A 20845-nucleotide genomic window follows, 5' to 3' on the forward strand; every position below is an offset into this window, starting at 1 on the left:
GTCCCTGCCATTCCATAAGACATTGTTTCATCCTTTTTTTAAAAGGTCATTTTGCAGTTTGCTTGAGCAATTGGAGATGGAAGGGAGCTCCACGCGATCATGGCTCTGTACAATACCGTGCGCTGCCGTGAGCTCATGGTGAGGAGAGGTTTCAGCTTATCTTTAGCATGCAGGCCTCATTATGGTTCCACCAGCACGTTGCCTTGGCCATGGGGGTGGGTGACATCTCTCAGATTTGTAACTCCTGCTAGGGGTGATTACCTGCCAATTAACTTGTGTGAAAACGACTTGACATTTTCAAGCCCCAATGGAGGTGAAGCTGCCGTTAGTTCCCTTCTCAACCCTTGTGACAAATGTCATTAAGCCTTACTCCCAACAGGACTTTAACTACCCCTAGAACATTTGACTACCTGACACCTGATGAACAAATAATAGAGAGATTTGTCTACGTGTGACATAATGAGGCAGGTAGCCTAGCGGTTATAGTGTTGGGCCAGTAACTGAAAGGCTGCTAGTTCAAATCCTTGAGCTGACTAGGTGAAACATCTGCCAATGTGCCCTTGAACATGGCACTTACTTGCTCTGGATAAGAGTGTCTGCTAAATGATTAAAATGTCTGATGCATAGGAGTGTGTGTGTGTTATTTTCAGTCTGTACGGGTTGAAACAAGGCTGCTCATAAAGCATTATAAACTTCAAGAAAGCTGTGCCTTTCATTTCTCTGAGAGGAGAAGAAAAGGACAGGGAATCTAAGAGAGAAAGAAAAAAGCTGTGAATGAAATCCTTTATCCCAAGGTTCAAATGTCTATTGGCACCACTGGGTCTCTGACCACCCGGGTCATGTGCATGTGGTCTCTGGAGGCAAGTGTTCACGGTCGTCCCTGTGAGAGAGGGAGACTGAATTAACAACCTGGCGCTTTGCACGCACACACACACAGCTTTTCCATGCCTATTCTTCTCCACTCTCATAGCCAGCCCCGCCAACCAAGCACTATATTTAGCTCCGCCACAATCTATTTTTAGACCACTACCGGTTTTTGAGGCATTTATTGGGGAAAAGAATGACAAAAATAGAGAGGGCGGGAGAAGGGAGGAGGAGTGGGGCCTCCCAGTTTGGACATCTGAAACGTACACATTTTAACGTGGTACTGCTTGAACTCCGCAGCTGTTTATAATCGCAGGGAAGTGCGAGGAAAACACAGAGACTGGAGAGGGGGAAAAAAGAAAGAAAAAACATACGCAAATGCTCTTGGGACAGGGGGTTTAGGGAGGGCTGACTGGAAGAGTACAAAGAAATGCCTCAGTTGGCGGAATTCATGACGCGAAACCCTGGGAAGATGTTTCACAAGCATGTAATATGTGGCAGATAAAGATGAAATGGCATCCCAGTCTTTGTTTTGACCTATCCCTATGCCGTTAGCTTGCCAATGTCAGAAGGTTAATTGACTTAGGCAGTCTAAGCAGCTTCCGCCCTTTAATCCTTAACTCAGGTTGAAAAACAAGCAGCGTGGCTGATCTATCCACAGCCTCTTGCTGACACACCCTGTCTCTGTCTGTCTGTCTGTCTGTCTGTCTGTCTGTCTGTCTGTCTGTCTGTCTGTCTGTCTGTCTGTCTGTCTGTCTGTCTGTCTGTCTGTCTGTCTGTCTGTCTGTCTGTCTGTCTGTCTGTCTGTCTGTCTGTCTGTCTGTCTGTCTGTCTGTCTGTCTGTCTGTCTGTCACAGCACCTCAAACACAAGCCCAACATCAACCTGGACAACTGTAAGACAGCGTATCATAACTTCCTTATTTCTCCTGGACGTTGATATGTGTAGAAATGGGGGAGGTAAATTAGTGCAGGCATTTAAACTGGAGGAGTTTACAGCAACTGGAGGAGTTGACAGCAGGGCTCTTTGTTAGGCAGAAGAAGCAGTCATTGAGCAGCAATCCACAGAGAAAACTCCTTAAGGCTAATGTTCTCTCTGCTGTTTAGAATCCAAATAAGTACATAGAATAGCACACATGCTTGAAAATATTTTCACAAGAAATAAGGCAAGAGCACACTGGCACTTTGAAAGGGATATCACATGCTCGGAGTCTGTTGACGTGCAAGAACACGATGGAGAAAAAATGCTTTAATTAAGTCGTAAGGAAAAGTTTGGAGGCAAATTAGACTGAACGCAGATAATTAGTCTCCCTGGTATTTATAAATGTGGGGAAAAAATCACGTTTCTTTGCCAAATGAAATGTTGTGCGAGGCATATAATAAATGTGTGTGGATGTTGGTACATTTCTCTTTTTCTCTCTCACGCTCATGCCCTCCCGCCTCCATTCTCTCCTGCTCTCTTCTCTCCTCCCTCCCTCCGATGGACTGACGCTGGGCTGCAGTCACACCTGTGCTTCTCCTCACACGTCTCGGCACACGGGCGAAACATACGCCAGCGAAACATCGTGAGTGAGCTTTACTGAATCTCATTAGCCAAGCAGGTAGTCATTAACAGAATGACCTTTGGAAATAATTACCAGCCTGCCTCCCTCCCTCCTCTCACCATCCCTCTGCTCCCCTTCCCCCTCTCATTCAGAAGTTCCCGCTAGGTGAGGAGAGAGAGAGTGAGAGAGAGATAAAGGAGAGGGGAGAGGGAGGGAGGGTGGTCAGGTAGGCCCCCGCTGCTGCTCTTTAAGATTAAAGGGTGAAGTGAACTCTCAGATTAGGTTAATCTGGGGTGGAATGGGATTGGCCACTTGCCCTCCTCCTCTCCCTCCTCTCCTGGCTGGGGGCTGTGACACGTGCCTATGTGGTGCCCCATGTGAGGCCGTGGCCACTGCTTCGGAGCGTGGGGCACTAAACTAGGCTGAGGTTATGACCATCATCATGGCCACACCTCCTACCATCCCCTATCAAGCCAACCCCCACCTTCCCTTCTAGGCTGGTACTCAATCTATACCCTCCAGTGCCATCTGAAACGTGCGCTCTTTGTTTCACAGAGGAAAGCCAAACACGTTGTGGAATGGGGATTTGGCACAGGCTGCACAGAGAGTGTGTCGTTGGACTGGGGCTGTTCGATTGCACTGAGCGCTAGCCACATTTGGCTTGGCTCTGTTACCCACTAGAAGTAAAAGGTCTTTCATGTGCACTGGCAATTAAGAATCCCCATATCCATGTCATAAATCTCCAATGAGAACTCAGAGAAGACTCTTGGTGAGGAGGTATAAAAAGGAAAGGATAGATCCATTCTCCTGTCATTTCCCAATACGGCTTCCCATTTCTCCACTAATGCTGCTCACATGTCCAGGAAACCGCCCTGGCAGCTGGAGAGTATAGGAAATCTATCTGTGTGTTGGAGCTTTTCATCTGGAGCCAGTGGCAAACTGCACTATAGACCTGCCAAGAGGAGACTCAGAGGGCCGTTCGGACAACAACACAACCAGATAGCCTAGCTGTGTGTACACTACGCGTGTTTTTTTTAAACATTGATTAAATTAATTAATTCAATAAATTAAATATTAATGTCTTTAACTTTAATTATGTGGACCTTCCCAGCTTTTGTCTAGCATCTGATGCTGTCATGTAGGACTATTTAAATGAGAATCTAATGAGTTTAAGAATACTAGAGTCCACCTAAATCCTTCAATGGAGGCAACTAGAAAATACTCAGAAACAGATGGGCCTATCATGTTCCAATTGAACATCCATTTTCCATTGGATTGGATCATTAATCTCTTGTTACCCTGGCTGCTGTGCTCCAATCACAGTAATTGGCAAGGAGCTGATTTCCTTTGGTTAGACTTTGGTGGCCATCTTGATTCAATTTTCCGCAATGCTTGTTCATGATATTACAGTTTGGAAGAGTTTTTCTCTCCCTCCAATTGATGGTGTCAAAAAGGTTAAAAACACAGAATGTTGCTGAGAACAACATTGGTATCTTGGTCTCTTTGGTTGTACATATATTTGTGGTAGTGTCATCCTCAGCTGAGACAGTTTTCCCTAAGTGAGTCATCTAGCCATTCACAACCCCCTTCTCTATCTCCCTCTTCTCTTTATTTCCCTTTTCCCTTCCTCCCTCTTCTCTCTCCCTCTTCTGTCTATTTCAATCTTCTCCCTCGTGGATTAGCATAAGGCACAAGCACAGATAGGGCTCTACTTGTGTGGAGCACATGTCCATTTGCCCTTCCAGTCTCAAAAGTGCCCTTTTCGGTGGTGGTATAATTTCCCCCCAATTTTGGGGGGGGTTGTAAATAATCTCTGCCTTTGTGGGATCAAGAGATCAAGAAGAGATCAAGAAGAGATCAAGTGAGTCAGCCTTTACCTTGATCTTCAGTAAGGCACTTGTACATCATAGACATCAAATGACTTAAATTAAAGTTAGGAATGTGTCCCTTTGAATGTATCATTCTCTGCAACCTGACTTCAGGCAAGTAAACTCCCTCTGCTGGAATCAGAGTTTTCAGAAGCAATTTGATCAAATAGGTGGCCCGCTGAGGAAAATTGGTTATTAAAAGCACCACAGATGTCCATCTTATCTGTTATGGGACCAGAGGCTGTCATAACCTGCTGGGGTAATGAGGGGTTGGAGTTTTGTTTTAGAGGTTTGACTATCTTCCAGAAGTCATCTGGATTCCCACCATTCTCAGATACACAGTTCAAGAAGTATGCCAATTTTGCTTTTCTAACCAGGCATAGACATCTATTTCTCAAGCACCTGAAGGACTACCAGTCAGATGTAGAACCTGTCAGCCTTAGCCCAAGCTAAATTTCTCTCTGAAGATTATCTGATAGTTCTTTCGTGAACCAGGGATTAGCTCTATCCCTTACCCTTAGTTTTTTTTAACAGAGCATGCTTATCTGCAATAGAGTTGAGCAAAAAAGTTAAACAATTTAGGGCCTGATCCAAGTCAGTGATATCTGACACAACCCCCTTTCACACAATCCCAGATCAGACAAGAATTGTATCTCATTGAAATTCCGATACTTTCTCTTTGTAATAATGTGAGGGTGAGATTTAGGTTGCTTTGCATCTCTTATGCAGGCAATGGGACAATTAGCAAAAAAACCATTGGCTGTATACTTACAGTACAAGGAGTGTTTGTCAAAATATATCTAATATTGTAGAATTTTCAGGGTATTCAAAGTTGGGCTGGGTAGGTTCAGTTATCAACTGAGCAAGATTTAGCTCAATGTAGATATCTTTCAGCCTATCAGAAGCTGGCATCAACCAATCCAGATTAAGATCACCCAAAAGTAATAGTTCATATTTAGCATAGTTAAATAGCAAGTCAGACAATTGACTAAGGGCACATGTTGAGGCAGAGGGAGGGCGATACATTCCCACTGGCATAAGTTGGGCATTATTGTATTTTATTATATACACTGCTCAAAAAAATAAAGGGAACACTTAAACAACACAATGTAACTCCAAGTCAATCACACTTCTGTGAAATCAAACTGTCCACTTAGGAAGCAACACTGATTGACAATACATTTCACATGCTGTTGTGCAAATGGAATAGACAACAGGTGGAAATTATAGGCAATTAGCAAGACACCCCCAATAAAGGAGTGGTTCTGCAGTGGTGACCACAGACCACTTCTCAGTTCCTATGCTTCCTGGCTGATGTTTTGGTCACTTTTGAATGCTGGCGGTGCTTTCACTCTAGTGGTAGCATGAGACGGAGTCTACAACCCACACAAGTGGCTCAGGTAGTGCAGCTCATCCAGGATGGCACATCAATGCGAGCTGTGGCAAGAAGGTTTGCTGTGTCTGTCAGCATAGTGTCCAGAGCATGGAGGCGCTACCAGGAGACAGGCCAGTACATCAGGAGACGTGGAGGAGGCCGTAAGAGTGCAACAACCCAGAAGCAGGACCGCTACCTCCGCCTTTGTGCAAGGAGGAGCAGGAGGAGCACTGCCAGAGCCCTGCAAAATGACCTCCAGCAGGCCACAAATGTGAATGTGTCTGCTCAAACGGTCAGAAACAGACTCCATGAGGGTGGTATGAGGGCCCGACGTCTACGGGTGGGGGTTGTGCTTACAGCCCAACACTGTGCAGGACGTTTGGCATTTGCCAGAGAAATCCAAGATTGTCAAATTCGCCACTGGCGCCCTGTGCTCTTCACAGATGAAGCAGGTTCACACTGAGCACATGTGACAGACGTGACAGAGTCTGGAGACGCCGTGGAGAACGTTCTGCTGCCTGCAACATCCTCCAGCATGACCGGTTTGGCGGTGGGTCAGTCATGGTGTGGGGTGGCATTTCTTTGGGGGGCCGCACAGCCCTCCATGTGCTCGCCAGAGGTAGCCTGACTGCCATTAGGTACCGAGATGAGATCCTCAGACCCCTTATGAGACCATATGCTGGTGCGGTTGGCCCTGGGTTCCTCCTAATGCAAGACAATGCTAGACCTCATGTGGCTGGAGTGTGTCAGCAGTTCCTGCAAGAGGAAGGCATTGATGCTATGGACTGGCCCGCCCGTTCCCCAGACCTGAATCCAGCACATCTGGGACATCATGTCTCGCTCCATCCACCAACGCCACGTTGCACCACAGACTGTCCAGGAGTTGGCAGATGCTTTAGTCCAGGTCTGGGAGGAGATCCCTCAGGAGACCATCCGCCACCTCATCAGGAGCATGCCCAGACATTGTAGGGAGGTCATACAGGCACGTGGAGGCCACACACACTACTGAGCCTCATTTTGACTTGTTTTAAGGACATTACATCAAAGTTGGATCAGCCTGTAGTGTGGTTTTCCACTTTAATTTTGAGTGTGACTCCAAATCCAGACCTCCATGGGTTGATAAATTGGATTTCCATTGATTATTTTTGTGTGATTTTGTTGTCAGCACATTCAAGTATGTAAAGAAAAAAGTATTTAATAAGATTATTTCATTCATTCAGATCTAGGATGTGTTATTTTAGTGTTCCCTTTATTTTTTTGAGCAGTATATATATATTATTTTTTATAGAGGGTAGATGAGCTTTAATATTGCAGATAGATTGTGGCTTCTATCAATTTAATTGTCTGTATCATTTCCAATAACCCATATCATTTTTTGAAATTAAATATATATATATAATTTTAAATATATAGTTTTAAAATATATTTTCCTTCTTTATTATTTTCCACTAACCCTACCACCCCTCCCCTAATTGGAGTTGGGCATTATTACCAAGGCCCACATTTAGGACTAGATAAACAAATTGCTTAGGGACAGAGGTAGTGAGAGATACAGACACATTTACGTTGTCTTTTTTAAATATGGAAACACCTACACCTCTGCCAACTCTGTAAAAAAATCAATATAGCCAGCCAGAGACAGATCAGTATCTGGCACAGTCGGATTATTATTTAGCTAAGTTTCAGATATTACCAGAATGTCCACATTGGTTTGAGAGGCCAGAGTTAGAAGAATATGTAAGAGAATATAACACATTAGATCTGGTAAAAGATTATACAAAGAAAGAAACGTGTTTCTATGTATTTGTTTTGTTCCATCATCTTTGAAATGCAAGAGAAAGACCATTATATCACATAGGAGTCTAGGCGCAATTTAGATTTTTGCCATCTAGATGTGTGAAGGTTCGTGTCTTTTCTGTAGGGAAGCTAATTATCCATCATTTATGACATTTTTGGGAGTGTGTAAACTTACATCTTTTATTACCATATAATTTTTGTATGTTCTCTCTAGTTATGTACTTGAAAATGTATCAATTGACCAATTCGGCACATTTGGGGAGACTTAATACATTTTGAACTGTAATGCAATGGTTCATTGGATCAGTCAAAAACTTTGCACATACACTGCTGACATCTAGTGGCCAAAATCTAAATCGCACCTAGACTCCTAAGTGATGGGGTGGGGTTGGCAGACACACACAGTAAACTATGCTATATTTTATCTCTGGGACCCTCAGGATGACAAATCAGAGCAAGCTTACTGAATGTAAGTACATTATTTACCTTCAGAGGTGAATGTATCAAACCAGTTGCCGTGATAAAAGTTGTTTTGTTGTTGTGCACTCTCCTCAAATAATAGCATGGCATAGCTACTGTAAATTCGACAGTGCAGTTAGATTAACAATAATTATCGTTTTCTGCCCATATAAGACATGTCTATGTCCTGGGAAATTTTCTTGTTACTTACAACGTCATGCTAATCACATTAGCCAAAGTTAGCTCAACTGTCCTGGGGGGGGGGGGGGGGGGGGGGGGGGACGGACCGATCCCATAGAGGTTAAATCCCATATGGACTACAACAACTGAGATGTTTCTCAGCATAGAGCTGCAGATGATAATGGTTGGTGAAATGGCAGACGAGGTCCAGCATTTTACATTTTTTACAGTAATGGTAGGCTACAGTTGTAGGATGGTAATTTGAGCCTGTTTGCTACAGCAGGAAAAATATCCTGCTACAAAAGGAAATGTTAATTATTATATGGATTATAATTCATGGACATTTTCGTAGGGGTTGATACATTTTTCATAAGGGAAAATCAAGTCTGAAATTTCTAAGTGGAAATTACAAACTTTAGAAGCTTCTTTAAACCTCAAAATACACTACATTTTCTCCTGCAACAGGGTGATCAAATGAATATCTTACATATGTACAGTATTTCTTACAATCTTTTATTTTGACTGGAATTGTGTTGGTCATTGTTAATAAGTCCAGCATTTATTCCAGTTCAAAGTAGTTTTTCAAAATACTTTACTGAACAGATTGTGCTGCTTTCCCCTCTTCTTGTAATAATTGCTCAATGAGTCTGCGACCGTGGTTGTGGGAATTTTGTTTTTGGGGGGTGGTGCCCTTTTTTTTGTTTAAGCACATGCACCGCAAAAGGTCTGTGCACGGCTCTGATTAGCTTGATAGCAGCTACTGAACAAAGAGTAAAGTTATGGCCAGATGAATGAAGAATAGAGAGTAGAAAAAAAACAGAGTGAGAGATAAGGCCCTGGAGTCCATTTTAAACATACTGTAGCTGGAGAGGCTGTGCAACCCTCTCAGTGCCACTCTCCCAACAACGCTAATTATCAACCAAAGACATGATAATTACATAGAGCTTTATTGCTAATGTAGCAGGCCTGTCTGCCAGCCGCCCACACGCTGCACTGTGCTCCTCTACCACTGCCTCTCCTCCCACTACACCTCCAGGCACAGCAGCCCATCGCAAAACACTGAGATGCTCTGTTTGTGTGTGTGTGTTTGGGTTTATATCTGAGGAGTTGCAGATCTATAGTCATACACTAATATCAACTACACCACATGGTAGTCTATTGCTATCTGGTCTTTGGCCTACACCCTCCTGCTCCGACCGGCCCTCCCTGTCCTACTGTCCTCCTGTCCCCATCCGCTGCACTTCCTACCCAACAGGAAGTCTCCTTTGTTTCTCCCCCCCTTCACACCCACCCACATCCTCCACCTGTGACGTAACTTAGCAGCGGCACACAAGGCTTGGCAGGAGAGATCCACCCCCCCTCCCCACCTCCCACGTTAAACGTGCTCGCGGGTGCGCTGTGGCCAATCCCTTTAGCACGCCGCGGCTAAGGCTAAGGCCTCTTCAGATCGATTTCTCCCGCTGCGAGTCGGTCTGAGCGAGCGGAACCCATGTCCGCCCCGGGATCAGAGAAGCCAGCGCCGCAGCACTCCCCCACGAGACTCTTTAGCGTGATCCTCAGACACAGCTGTTTACGCGTTAGCCATCCTCCACTCGGCTAATAGAGAGCTTCAAAGCCCCTGCAGGTCTGGTCACGGCGCTTGTTGAAACATGTGACGGCTCTCTTCACGGTCTCTGTTGGAGAGACTAATACACCGACTACAGTTGCTGAAGGGCTTAGATGCAGAGACTGGATATGTAGGCTATGATATGGATAAGAGCGTCTGCTAAATGAGTAAATGTAAAATAAATAACACGGAGAGAAGGCTTGTTATCGTTCTGCGTGTAGTTGGACCTGATTTACATGCCGCTGCATGGAAGGGGAATTAGGGTACTTCATAAAGACACAAGGAGGAATTGGGGATATTACATACAGTACATTATATGTAAATACTATATTATAGATGGGCCGTATCTAGGCCTACTGGATAAAATGTGTTCTTAAAATACATTCCACTAAATTTGAAATGTATAATTTTCCAGTAATTAATACATAGCAATGCATATGCCCAATGCATTTAACCAACATAATCGAATGCATCTGGTACAGTTGCATTTGCAAAGTGAGAGTAGGTTTGAAATAGTAAGCAGAGCACATCTTAAGGCTACCAACATGATATATAGTACATGCCCCCTTAAATGCATTCTATGCTAATGAATACGGTCTGGTGTGTCTATGTTTTCATCATTAATGTGGATAATGCTTTGAGTGCACTATCTTTTGATAGAAGCTACTCTAAATAGCATATATTCCTTTTTTAGTTGACCACTTGAATTGGTAAGGATATGGCCTGTATGCAACATCAACAACAACAACGGAGCATGCATTCATTATTCTGTGTAATCTTAAATACTTTTGAGCGGTCAGTAAACTTCACTAAGAAATAACCCTCTTCTTCTCTTTTATGTCTCCCTAAAACATAGTGATCCTATACTTCTGTGTCAAGGGTCCCTCTCATATGCTATCTTTGTGTGTCTGTGTGTGCAGCCAGGTATGTGTGTTTGTGTGTTCAGGTGCCTGTGTAGGTTTAAGAGGGAACCTTTGTGTAATCATAAGTCACGTGTGTGTGTGTGTGTGTGTGTGTGTGTGTGTGTGTGTGTGTGTGTGTGTGTGTGTGTGTGTGTGTGTGTGTGTGTGTGTGTGTGTGTGTGTGTGTGTGTGTGTGTGTGCATATGTGTTTGTATGTGGGCCACCAGGGTCAGGCAGATCAGCATGGTGACCGTTGTGTAAGCAGGGTCACGTTGGTCACGTTGGAGCATGTTGGCTTGTCCCTGTGGCCTGGTGTGCGGCTCACCTGACACAGCCATTTAATGTCCTACCAGGCTTACATCACCCATGTCCACGCCACGGCGACCTAGGATAACATGTCCCCTGGAGCGCGAGTCACAACAATGCCAAGGGGACACTAACTATGGGCTAAATCTCACAGGGGCTGTAGGGCCTTACCGATGCAAGGGGCCTCACCGATGTCCGATGCCTGGGGCTATAGGGGCCTTACCGATGCCAGGGGCTATAGGGGCCTGTCTCTATAAGAAAGAGCCCAAGGGATAGTTGCCTGTACACTTTGGATGGATGCCTTATGCTTTTGTAGTCTAGATATGAAAGTGTGTGTGTGTGTGTGTGTGTGTGTGTGTGTGTGTGTGTGTGTGTGTGTGTGTGTGTGTGTGTGTGTGTGTGTGTGTGTGTGTGTGTGTGTGTGTGTGTGTGTGTGTGTGTGTGTGTGTGTGTGTGTGTGTGTGTGTGTATGTGTGTGTATGTGTGTGTGAACATGTGTGGTGTGTACGGTGTCCGGGGACTCACCTCCACGATATCAGAGTTGGTCCTGCTCTCGTGGGGCTCGTTGTACTCCGTGTACTTGAGCAGCACCTTGTCCATGTCGGTGCTGGCATACTGGAACAGCTTGTTGGTACTGTTGAAGATGATGAGGGCGATCTCACAGTCACACAGCACGCTCAGCTCATACGCCTTCTTCATCAGGCCAAACTTCCTCTTCGTAAATGTCACCTAGGGAGAGAAAGAGAGAGGGAGAATGAAGAGAGGAGGAGAGAGAGAGTGAGAGAGGTTACAGGGTGAACGTCTGAGGGTGAATTTAGGGGAGGCAGGTTTTCAGCACTGGAATGTGTGTTGTGTTTTCCTTGTTGGGGGTTGGAATGGGGGGATATCAGTTCTTGTACAGTACACCTGACCGGACCAGACCCCACTGTGTCAACACCAAACTGGATTTTCCCTTAAATTTTATTATTAACACATTTCATAAATACATCTAATTATTTTATATTATAGAATAAAACACCGTCTTTGACCTCTTTGTTTTCCTTCATAATGTGTGAAGAAAGAGAAATCTGGCGCAATCAGAGCTTTTCCACTCATAAATCATGAAACTGAAGCTGCATGCGGGAATTTCTCAACAGTCATGGCTGTTCTCCACTGCGACCTCCCACTGAGAGGTTACTGTAACAGTCCATCTACTCTGGCAAGAAAAAAAAAAGAAGCTGAATAGAATTTTAAGGAACCGAGAGTGATCTGTCTTAAAGAGATAATGAGCCAGATCAGTTTATCATCTGTGGGCGACATCAAAGCATACTGCACTTTATTATAGAACATCTGAGTCTTTATATCGACCCTTCATATGATTGGAGCGTATCAACCGCTCGCTCACAAACACACACACGCATACTAACTTCATTGTGCGCTTGCGAGAGTACAGCTAAGACTTCTAACAGTCTTAGAGATACAACTTTGTATTGGTAAAAATAGCCCAGGGGTTTGCTCGCTGAGTTTTGTTTTATATAGCGCCTGAAGCACCAGGTAGATATAAATGTTGCTCCACAGAAACCATGCAGGCAGTCTTCACATATAGGAACCTTTGTGTGTGTGTATGTGTGTGCGTGTGCGTGCCTGCGTGCATGTTTGAGGCCCAGTACCTCAGCACATCATCTTGAAACACACACACACACACACACACACACACACACATAAAAGGTACCTTTAGGTTTCCAAATAGAACCATGCAAGTTGTTTAATTCATGTGTCTGTTACCTGGCCCTCCGTGATGCGATAACACTGTTCAAATCAAATGAAATTGTATTAGTCATACACCGAATACAAAGGGTGAAGACTTTACCATGAAATGCTTAATTACGAGCCCTTTCCAAACCTTGCAGAGTTAAAAGGTAAGAAAAGGGGGGAAAACATGAATGATTCATGGTGCCCTAGCCTGGTAGGGACCCTAAATGTTAAGAAAATTCTTTGTTTATCATTTATAAAAATGTTAGACAAAAAAATCTGGGATGACAATTTAAACATATAACCATAATTAGATCAGGCATCTTTCTGCTTGATAGCTTGCTAGCTACAGGTAGCTGCCTACAGTGGACTCACTCGGCTCAGTCAGAGCAGTAATTATTAACATGATGATGAGCTACCAGCTATGTCTAGCTAATTAGCTATTATTTAGATATTATTATAACTGTATTCCCCAATATTTGCGTGACATTTGTTAGCTAGCTAGACTAAAATTAAAACCTAAAATGTAGCCTACCTACCCATACTGTAGATGCTACTACTACTACTGCTGTAGACAAAAATCCCAACGTGTGTCTACTACATGAAGTTGAAACAGCGGACCTTGGAGGTGAGGCAGTTGTTTTGGAGCAGCAGCAGCATAACTAGACCATTTTTAAATTGTAAAGTTAGGCACATGATGACTTAGACACACTTAAATACGTATTCTATTTGATATGTATACTGTTCAAAAGGTTTTTCTTTCAGTAGTAGATTTTTAGTATGGTAACCTTTTGTAGGAGCGAACATTAAACCTAAAATTCCCTTTGTTTACTCACTTTCTAGTGCCAAGAGAGCCCCAGGTAGGCAGAATCTCAGCAGAAAGCTGTCAGACAGACTCTGATGCAGAGGAGAGCAGGGAGGAGGAAGAGGAGATAAAGAGTAGCAGCAGTGCCAGTGAAGGAGTGACAGAAGAGATTGAACAAGCAAGCAATAAAAGAAAGGAAGAGTATGGACAGTTTCGAAGTGAGGAAGATGAGGTTTTAGATGATCCAGCACTGTGGCCAGAGAAGGCAATCTTCCTGCTCACTTTCTGGGTAAAAGCTTTGCAGTGTATTGAGAATAGAAGCCTATTTCTTCAGTCAGGAAATATTTCACTGGACACTGAAGAAGCTCACATTAAGGCACTACAGGAAGAAATACAGACTCTGCGTAATCAATGGGACGCTCTTCTGGCAGAAGCCTCCATGGTGGCAAATGAAATGGGTGTAACTACTCAGTTTCACAATGAACAGAGGAGCCGCCAGAAAAAAAGAAAACGTTTCCCTGATGAGACTGAAGATGACATAGCAGATGAACAGAAGTCAGACACTGGATTTCGCAACACAGTGTTTTATGTGGCTCTGGATAGTATAATCAGTCATTTGGACATGCGGTTCCACACGATTGCAGCTATACGCGAGGAGTTTTCACCAATATTTACATTTAGGAAAATGACTGAAAACCAAATTAGTTTATCTTGCCACATATTGAGAAGCAAGTACTCCAAAGATCTCACAGATGGATTTGAAAATGAAGTGCGACATATAAAGACGATATATGGTGCCACTTTTCAGATGGTATTTTTTCCTGTAGAGCTCCTAAATGCCATCCACGAGATGCAGCTACAGAGCATTTTTGGAGAGGTGTGCATTGCACTTCAAATCTTCTGTACAATGCCTGTAACAGTTGCTGGAGGGGAACGTGCCTTCAGTAAGCTGAAGCTTATAAAGAACTATCTAAGATCTACAATGTGCCAAGACAGGTTGAACAGCCTTGCTATCCAGTTAGCAAGAATACCAGTTAGCTAGTAAATTAAACTTTAAAGACATTATAAATTAGTTTGCTCACAAGAAGGCTCGACGCTGGGCTCTTGGTGCAGTGAAAGCTCTGAGTTTTGTTAACAGGGAATAAACACAACGACAAATGTCTTAACCTGTTCTACCCAAGCCTGCCCGGGGATGGGCAAAATACTGTTTCAGAGTGTTTTCTGCTATGGTTTATCTCCTGTTGAACTTACTCAGGAAGGCCCACATAATGTCTTGACACTACAGTTGCAGTTTCACAGAAGCTTGTTCTCTGTAGGTACCACTTTTATGCCTGCAGTCCACATAGTTCAGGATTTTTTTAAATTTAGGGTATGTTATTTAGGCATATATTTATGAATTATGCATAGGGCAGAAGAGGATTAGCCTTGTTTATAAGAATTGGTAATAGATTCTTAATCTGAAACATGGAGCATTGGTAATTTCTTCATTAAAACTGACTACAATACCATATAGTAAAAAATAAGTCACCAATTGTGTAGTTATTTATAATAAAGCATCATAAAACTCTCATGACACAAACAGCTTTTGTTAACATTAGGAACCAAAAATGTTTGCAATACTGTTAATATAGGCAAAGGATGACGGTGGAAACTAGAATCTGCACAATTGTAGTATAGAGCAGCAGAAGCTTATAGTTAGTACATTTAATAACACATATTGTTCAGTACGTTATTTTAATCTGAAACATTCTGATTTCTATGTTAGGGGCCCGGTAGTTTTTTTTCATGTAGATATGGGTAAAAGTGACTAAGCAATCAGGATATATAATAAACAGAGTAGCAGCAGCGTATGTGAAGGGTGTGAAAGAGTGTGAAAGTGTGTCTATGTGTGAGTTGTGTTTGTGTTTTGTCTGTGTGTGAGTGTATGTAGTGTGTGTGTATGTGTGTGTGTATATGTGTGTTGGAGTAGAGTATGTGTGAGTGTGTGGGTAGAGTCCAGTGAGTGTGCATAGAACCAGTGCAGGATAGTTAGTGCAAATAAAAAGGGGATTAATGCAAATAGTCAAGGTAGCCATTTCATTAACTCTTCAGCAGTCGTATAGCATGGGGGTAGAAGCTTTAAGAGACTTTTGGTCACAGACTTGGCTCTCCGGTACCCCTTGCCGTGCGGTAGCAGAGAGAACTGTCTATGACTTGGGTGGCTGGAGTCATTGACAATTTTTAGGGCCTCACGACCCATACCAGCGTAGTAGGTGAAACCTACTAGGTGTCTGCTTCATAAACACTATCCTGTGCTTTTACATTGGTTCTCTGCATGGAGGAGGAATCTGATTGGTTCACGACCCTGTGATAACCTGATAATTACCTGGGGTCTAATAGGACAATAAGAAACATTCAAGTGTCGTCTTTTCTGGTACCTCTCCAGATCACCAAGACTATAGATACTCAATTAAATCTCTATCTCTTCCTCTCCTTTATCTTTGACTGGAGCAGGAAGCTGATGAGAGTGGAGCGAGAGAGAGAGAGAGAGAGAGAGAGAGAGAGAGAGAGAGAGAGAGAGAGATCTCCAGAACAGTGCCCAGCTGGTTGCTAATGATCGAGGCATGTTGATTAACTGAAGCGTTTGTCTCTTCTGTTCTCTACTGACACCTTACACGAGCCACAAACACAAGAGCTAAACCTCCCCAATAACAAACCAATTACACACGTCCTGAATACAAATTACTAGGAAGAGATTAGGAGCACTGCCAACTGTTTCGGTCTACTAGTGTGAAAGTTCTGGAGTCAAAAACTTCAGATATGGATGGACCAGATCAATGTACCAGTGAAGGAATAATTGAACGTATCAATACAGATCTTTCCTACAGTGTCCTTCAGTGTATCATTGAGGTCTTCAGCAGCTGAGAATCTCTCAGGACTGAAAGAGGAGAAGAAGACGGATAGATATCAATAGAGTTTTGCCTTTCCTGAAATGAAATCTGACAGGATGCACCACGGAAATCGAATATCAAACGACATCCTCTTCTCTACGATGATATGAGCAGCGCCGTTCTGTATAGGCCAACCTCAGATGAACTACAGACCCTGTCCCAGCCTTCCCTCTGAGTTGGGGAATGATGTCACCACACCACAATGAGCTCCATATCGAATGGCCACCAAGGCTCAAGACAACAGAGGTTGAAAGAAGAGACAGGACATGCTTTCAACTCCCCTACAATGACGTATGAAAAAGGCTCTAGACTTCAGTACAACTCAAATGATTCACCACAGAATGGCTCCGCTGGGCTTTAAATACCATGGTGACATTTACAGTCATACCAAAATGCTAAAAAAACAAACCCCCGTTCAGACGCAAGGACCAAAGGCAGGTAGCGACTGGATGATTAACTGTCATAACAAGCCCACTGGAATCTATAATGCAGTGGGACAGAAATACAAACACCAAGGCTTAACTAGGCCTGCTGCTGCTGGCTACTTGCTACATGACAAACTCAACAAGACACCACTAGAAGGTCATGTGAGGCTAGTTTGGAACACGTCCTAAGTGGTGTCTTCCTCAGGTGGCAGGAAGTTGAAGGAACTTACAGGAAGTTGAAGTTCTGGTGCCAGAGGCTTTAGGGAAAGGTACATTCTACCGGAAGAACAGTTGCTGAGCGAACATGCAGGCCCAGAGGTGGCATCACCCACTCACTTTAAACTGACAACTTTTGTTTTTTTAAAGTGGTTGGCAGCACACATGGCACAGTGGGGGTCTATGTCTCCAGCTCATATTATATCCTAGAAACAAAAAAAATCTGATCAAATGACAAGTAACACCTACATAAAAATAACAACCCAACGCCATTCCATAATCTTAACACCTACACCTAAAAAACCACACACACACATATAAACAGTACACGCTGACACCCTTTCAAAGTCACATGCACCACAACCTCACAAGGAACAATGTTTTTTTTTTCTTCACATGGAAATAGAAAATACAAGTAATGCATCTGATCAATCATATGTGCATGTGAACACATCTACTACAACATGGAGAAGGTAGGCCTAGTTAGTTCTCTGAGTGGTGGTGCATTTCACTGGTTGGCTTAGCGAAACGCTGCCCTGTGAATCGCTGACCTCACATAATGCCCACATGTGAACGCAATTAACCATCTGACACGACCCTTGTGCTGGTGATGTAACCGCAGGCACTTCCTGCCGCTATGGGATCTTGAACCAATGTTCTGGTCCCCATTGCCTTGAATGGAGTGTCCAATGGAGGACTAGCAATATCTCCTATCCTATTGTCAGCAATATCAAAACATGCTAATAACAGAACATTGTTGTAGCACCTTTGCTGCTATCAGGGCTGGAGGTTTGGTGGGGAGAACATTGTAAACCAAACAAATTGTGAATGAGTGTGTTTTCCCAGCAGAATTCTCAGGGGCCCCAGAGTTAGAAACCTATTGTTGCACAGAATGGTTCATGGTCATGCACAGTGAGAAGATACAGTGTGCAATAAAACCCCCAAAGGCCTCACGATTTGGCATTGTCTGCTAGAGCACTTCAACGGGTCAGAGGCTGAACATCCTGCCTCCTCACATACTATACACCCTCCTTCCCTGTCCCCTCATGATGGACAGCATCAACAAAGAGGACAAACATGTTTACCACAAGGAGCTCCATTTACCTACATGTACAAATTACCTCAACTAACCTGTACCCCCGCACATCGACTCGGTACCGGTACCCCCTGTATATAGCCTCGTTATTGTTATTTTATTGTGTTATTTTTATTATTTTTTTACTTTAATTTATTTGGTAAATATTTTCTTAACTCTTCTGCACTGTTGGTTAATAAGGGTTGTAAGTAAGCATTTCACTGTAAGGTCTACACTTGTATTCGGCGCATGTGATAAATAAAGTTTGATTTGATTTGAGTGGCTGATTCTGCGCCACACATGGGGGAGGATGAAGGGGGGGGGGGGGGGGGGGGGCACAGGAAGCACATTTGTATGCATTTCCTCTCATAACAGGAAGAGCCCGGTGGCTTCCCCTTCACAATGGCTTCGCTTCTGCTTCCCACCTCCTGCCTGCACTTCCCTGGGGGGGAGGAGGAGAAAGACAGGGACCGAGAGCAGGCATTTAACAAAGCAAACACACACACAACATTTTGTTAAGACTCATGCACAGATACAGACACATGCAGGCCAGCACTCATTACCATGGCCCTCCTAGGGCTGTTACGGTGACCGTATTACTGCCACACACGAGTCATGACAGCAGTACAATTTCACGTGACCATTGAGTCACAGTAATCTCCTCTTATGCACTCAGGACATGTTTTGGAAGTACCCTAACAACCATTAGGTCACTAACGGCCTGGTAGTCAGGGCTCTATTGTCCCTCTAACCACTCTGACGTCAATGCAAATACAATTGAAAATCACATCAAACACATCATCAAAACAGTACGCCTATCCTACTTTTAAAACTCACCTCGCTGTGACGATCAATTTGAAGAAAGAAGTTCAAAAGCAGGTTCAAAGTCTAACACAACAAAATGGACAGCACTTTCTAAGGTGATGATTCATTCAAACACCCATATGCATATTTGAACTTATACATATGCATAGGCTTATGAGTCCAAGTTCGAAAAAAATACCTGAATTAAAATTACGATTGCAATACAATACAATACATAGCCTACCTTACAATTCTGCTTACAATTCTGTTGAATTTGTATATGATTTTGAATAACCAAGTAATAGGGATTTTTTTATATTTTCATCATTAATAGGCTGAAACATTACCTTTAGCTATACAGAATATCTCACCGCCATAAGTTTCCATCTCCTCCTCTCTTTGTTCTTTATTCCTTTCTCAAGTGTGCAGAAGGGCTGTCAACAGTTTAGTGAAATATGTTTCGTTGTAAAAACTACCGATGTTTCCGAACCGATTTCCCTTGGTTTCTCAAATGAAGCACTGGCTAGCTGCAGGAACAGGGTTGGAGAGCCCGTGGCATACAGAGTTTGGGCGGAATATCACCTGTCGCGTAGCGAGAGCATGCTCCGCAAACAGTGGTTGATGGGTGGAGTAAAATAAGTGTTCTTATATTTATATCTCAGCTGCTCTTACACTTAACATAGCCACTTCATTTGCACACTTGCTCCGGAATGAGAAAAATAATCTTTCTATTTTATTCAGCTAAGTTAAATTATATTCTTCTGACTATAAAATCATATAATATAAAATAATGTAATGGGACTTATAAGCATATCTGGTCTGCTAAAAGAACAAACCTACAGACTATGGCATGGAGCATAGCCAGATAACATACAGTAGGCTAACTCATATTCTGTTCTTCTGACATACATTTTCTTCATATCATAATGTTTCTTTAGACCTGACTAAAATAGATAATGGATTTATTGTGTTGGTGTTATTACATTTATGCTTTGACTTTTTAATCGTAGATGTTCCAAAGGCGCACAACAGCGGCTTGAATGCAGCTTGTATGCGTGGAAGCCTGGAGATGCTACATTTCATGACCGCCACAGCCCTACGCCCTCCACACAAACACTCATTGTCAGAAGCCAAAGCAGGAAGAGATGGACTCCTCACACTCACACAAAAGGATTAAGGAGAGGAGACCAAGACCTGGGCTTGAACTCTCCTTCTGGGCCATACAGGCTTCTGGAGATGCATGATGACAACAGGAGCTTTGTTCCAGCTCACATCTCTAATATATGCTTACTCTACTCCCCTGCACCACCCAGCACCCACCCACTCCTAATAACCTTTCCTAGACTTTCTGAATTCAGCAAAAACAAAGGTCCTGTGCAAGAGATTACATTTCAACTGAAGTTAATCAATTAAAGTCTATCAATAAGTAATGTCTGAATTTTGTTTCGACATTACAATATGAAAAATGGCTAATGCAGAGACTGCATTGGCTTTTATTTCCCCAGAGGCACTGATTTCTGAGAAAAGCACTCCTGTCCGAGTATGGTCGTGCGCTGTATGTCCCTGCTTATTCTGTAAAACCACAAGTGGAAAGTAATATATCCACTGCCCGCTGTGGATGTTACTCTGCAAGGGCCTAGTTGGTGGCGAGATTCACCAAAATAGGTTTTCCTTTTCATTCATTTGTGAGGGTGAAAATGTCTCGTGGCACAGAGCGCAAGTTGAACGATAGAGGGGAAAGAAGGAAAAAGGGAAACACCAATAATTATATTTTTACTTTCATGTGAATCGTAGAGAAACAAAATGCATGAAAAGAGGACAAAGTGGAGAATAGCAGTACGAGACGAGTATAGAGAAACAAGATGCATGAAAAGAGGACAAAGTGGAGAATGGCAGTACAAGAGGAGCACAAGAGGCAGATAAAAGAGATAAGAAGACAAAAGAGGGCATGAAGTGGAGG

At 43.3% G+C, this 20845-nt stretch overlaps 1 protein-coding gene across 6 annotated transcripts in view; it reads right to left on the reverse strand.

Annotated features, from left to right (window-relative positions):
* The window catches only part of mef2cb (myocyte enhancer factor 2cb), a 98738-nt gene that overhangs the window by 33089 nt on the left and 44804 nt on the right, over positions 1-20845 (reverse strand). For all 6 annotated transcript variants that reach the window (XM_082966193.1, XM_045702953.2, XM_045702954.2 and 3 more), the window contains exon 3: positions 11425-11628. In XM_082966193.1, the coding sequence (XP_082822319.1) occupies positions 11425-11628 (204 nt within the window). The remainder of the gene's footprint in view (positions 1-11424; positions 11629-20845) is intronic.

Source organism: Salmo salar, chromosome 20 (genome assembly GCF_965601325.2).
Source record: "Salmo salar chromosome 20, fSalSal1, whole genome shotgun sequence".
NCBI lineage: Eukaryota > Metazoa > Chordata > Actinopteri > Salmoniformes > Salmonidae > Salmo > Salmo salar.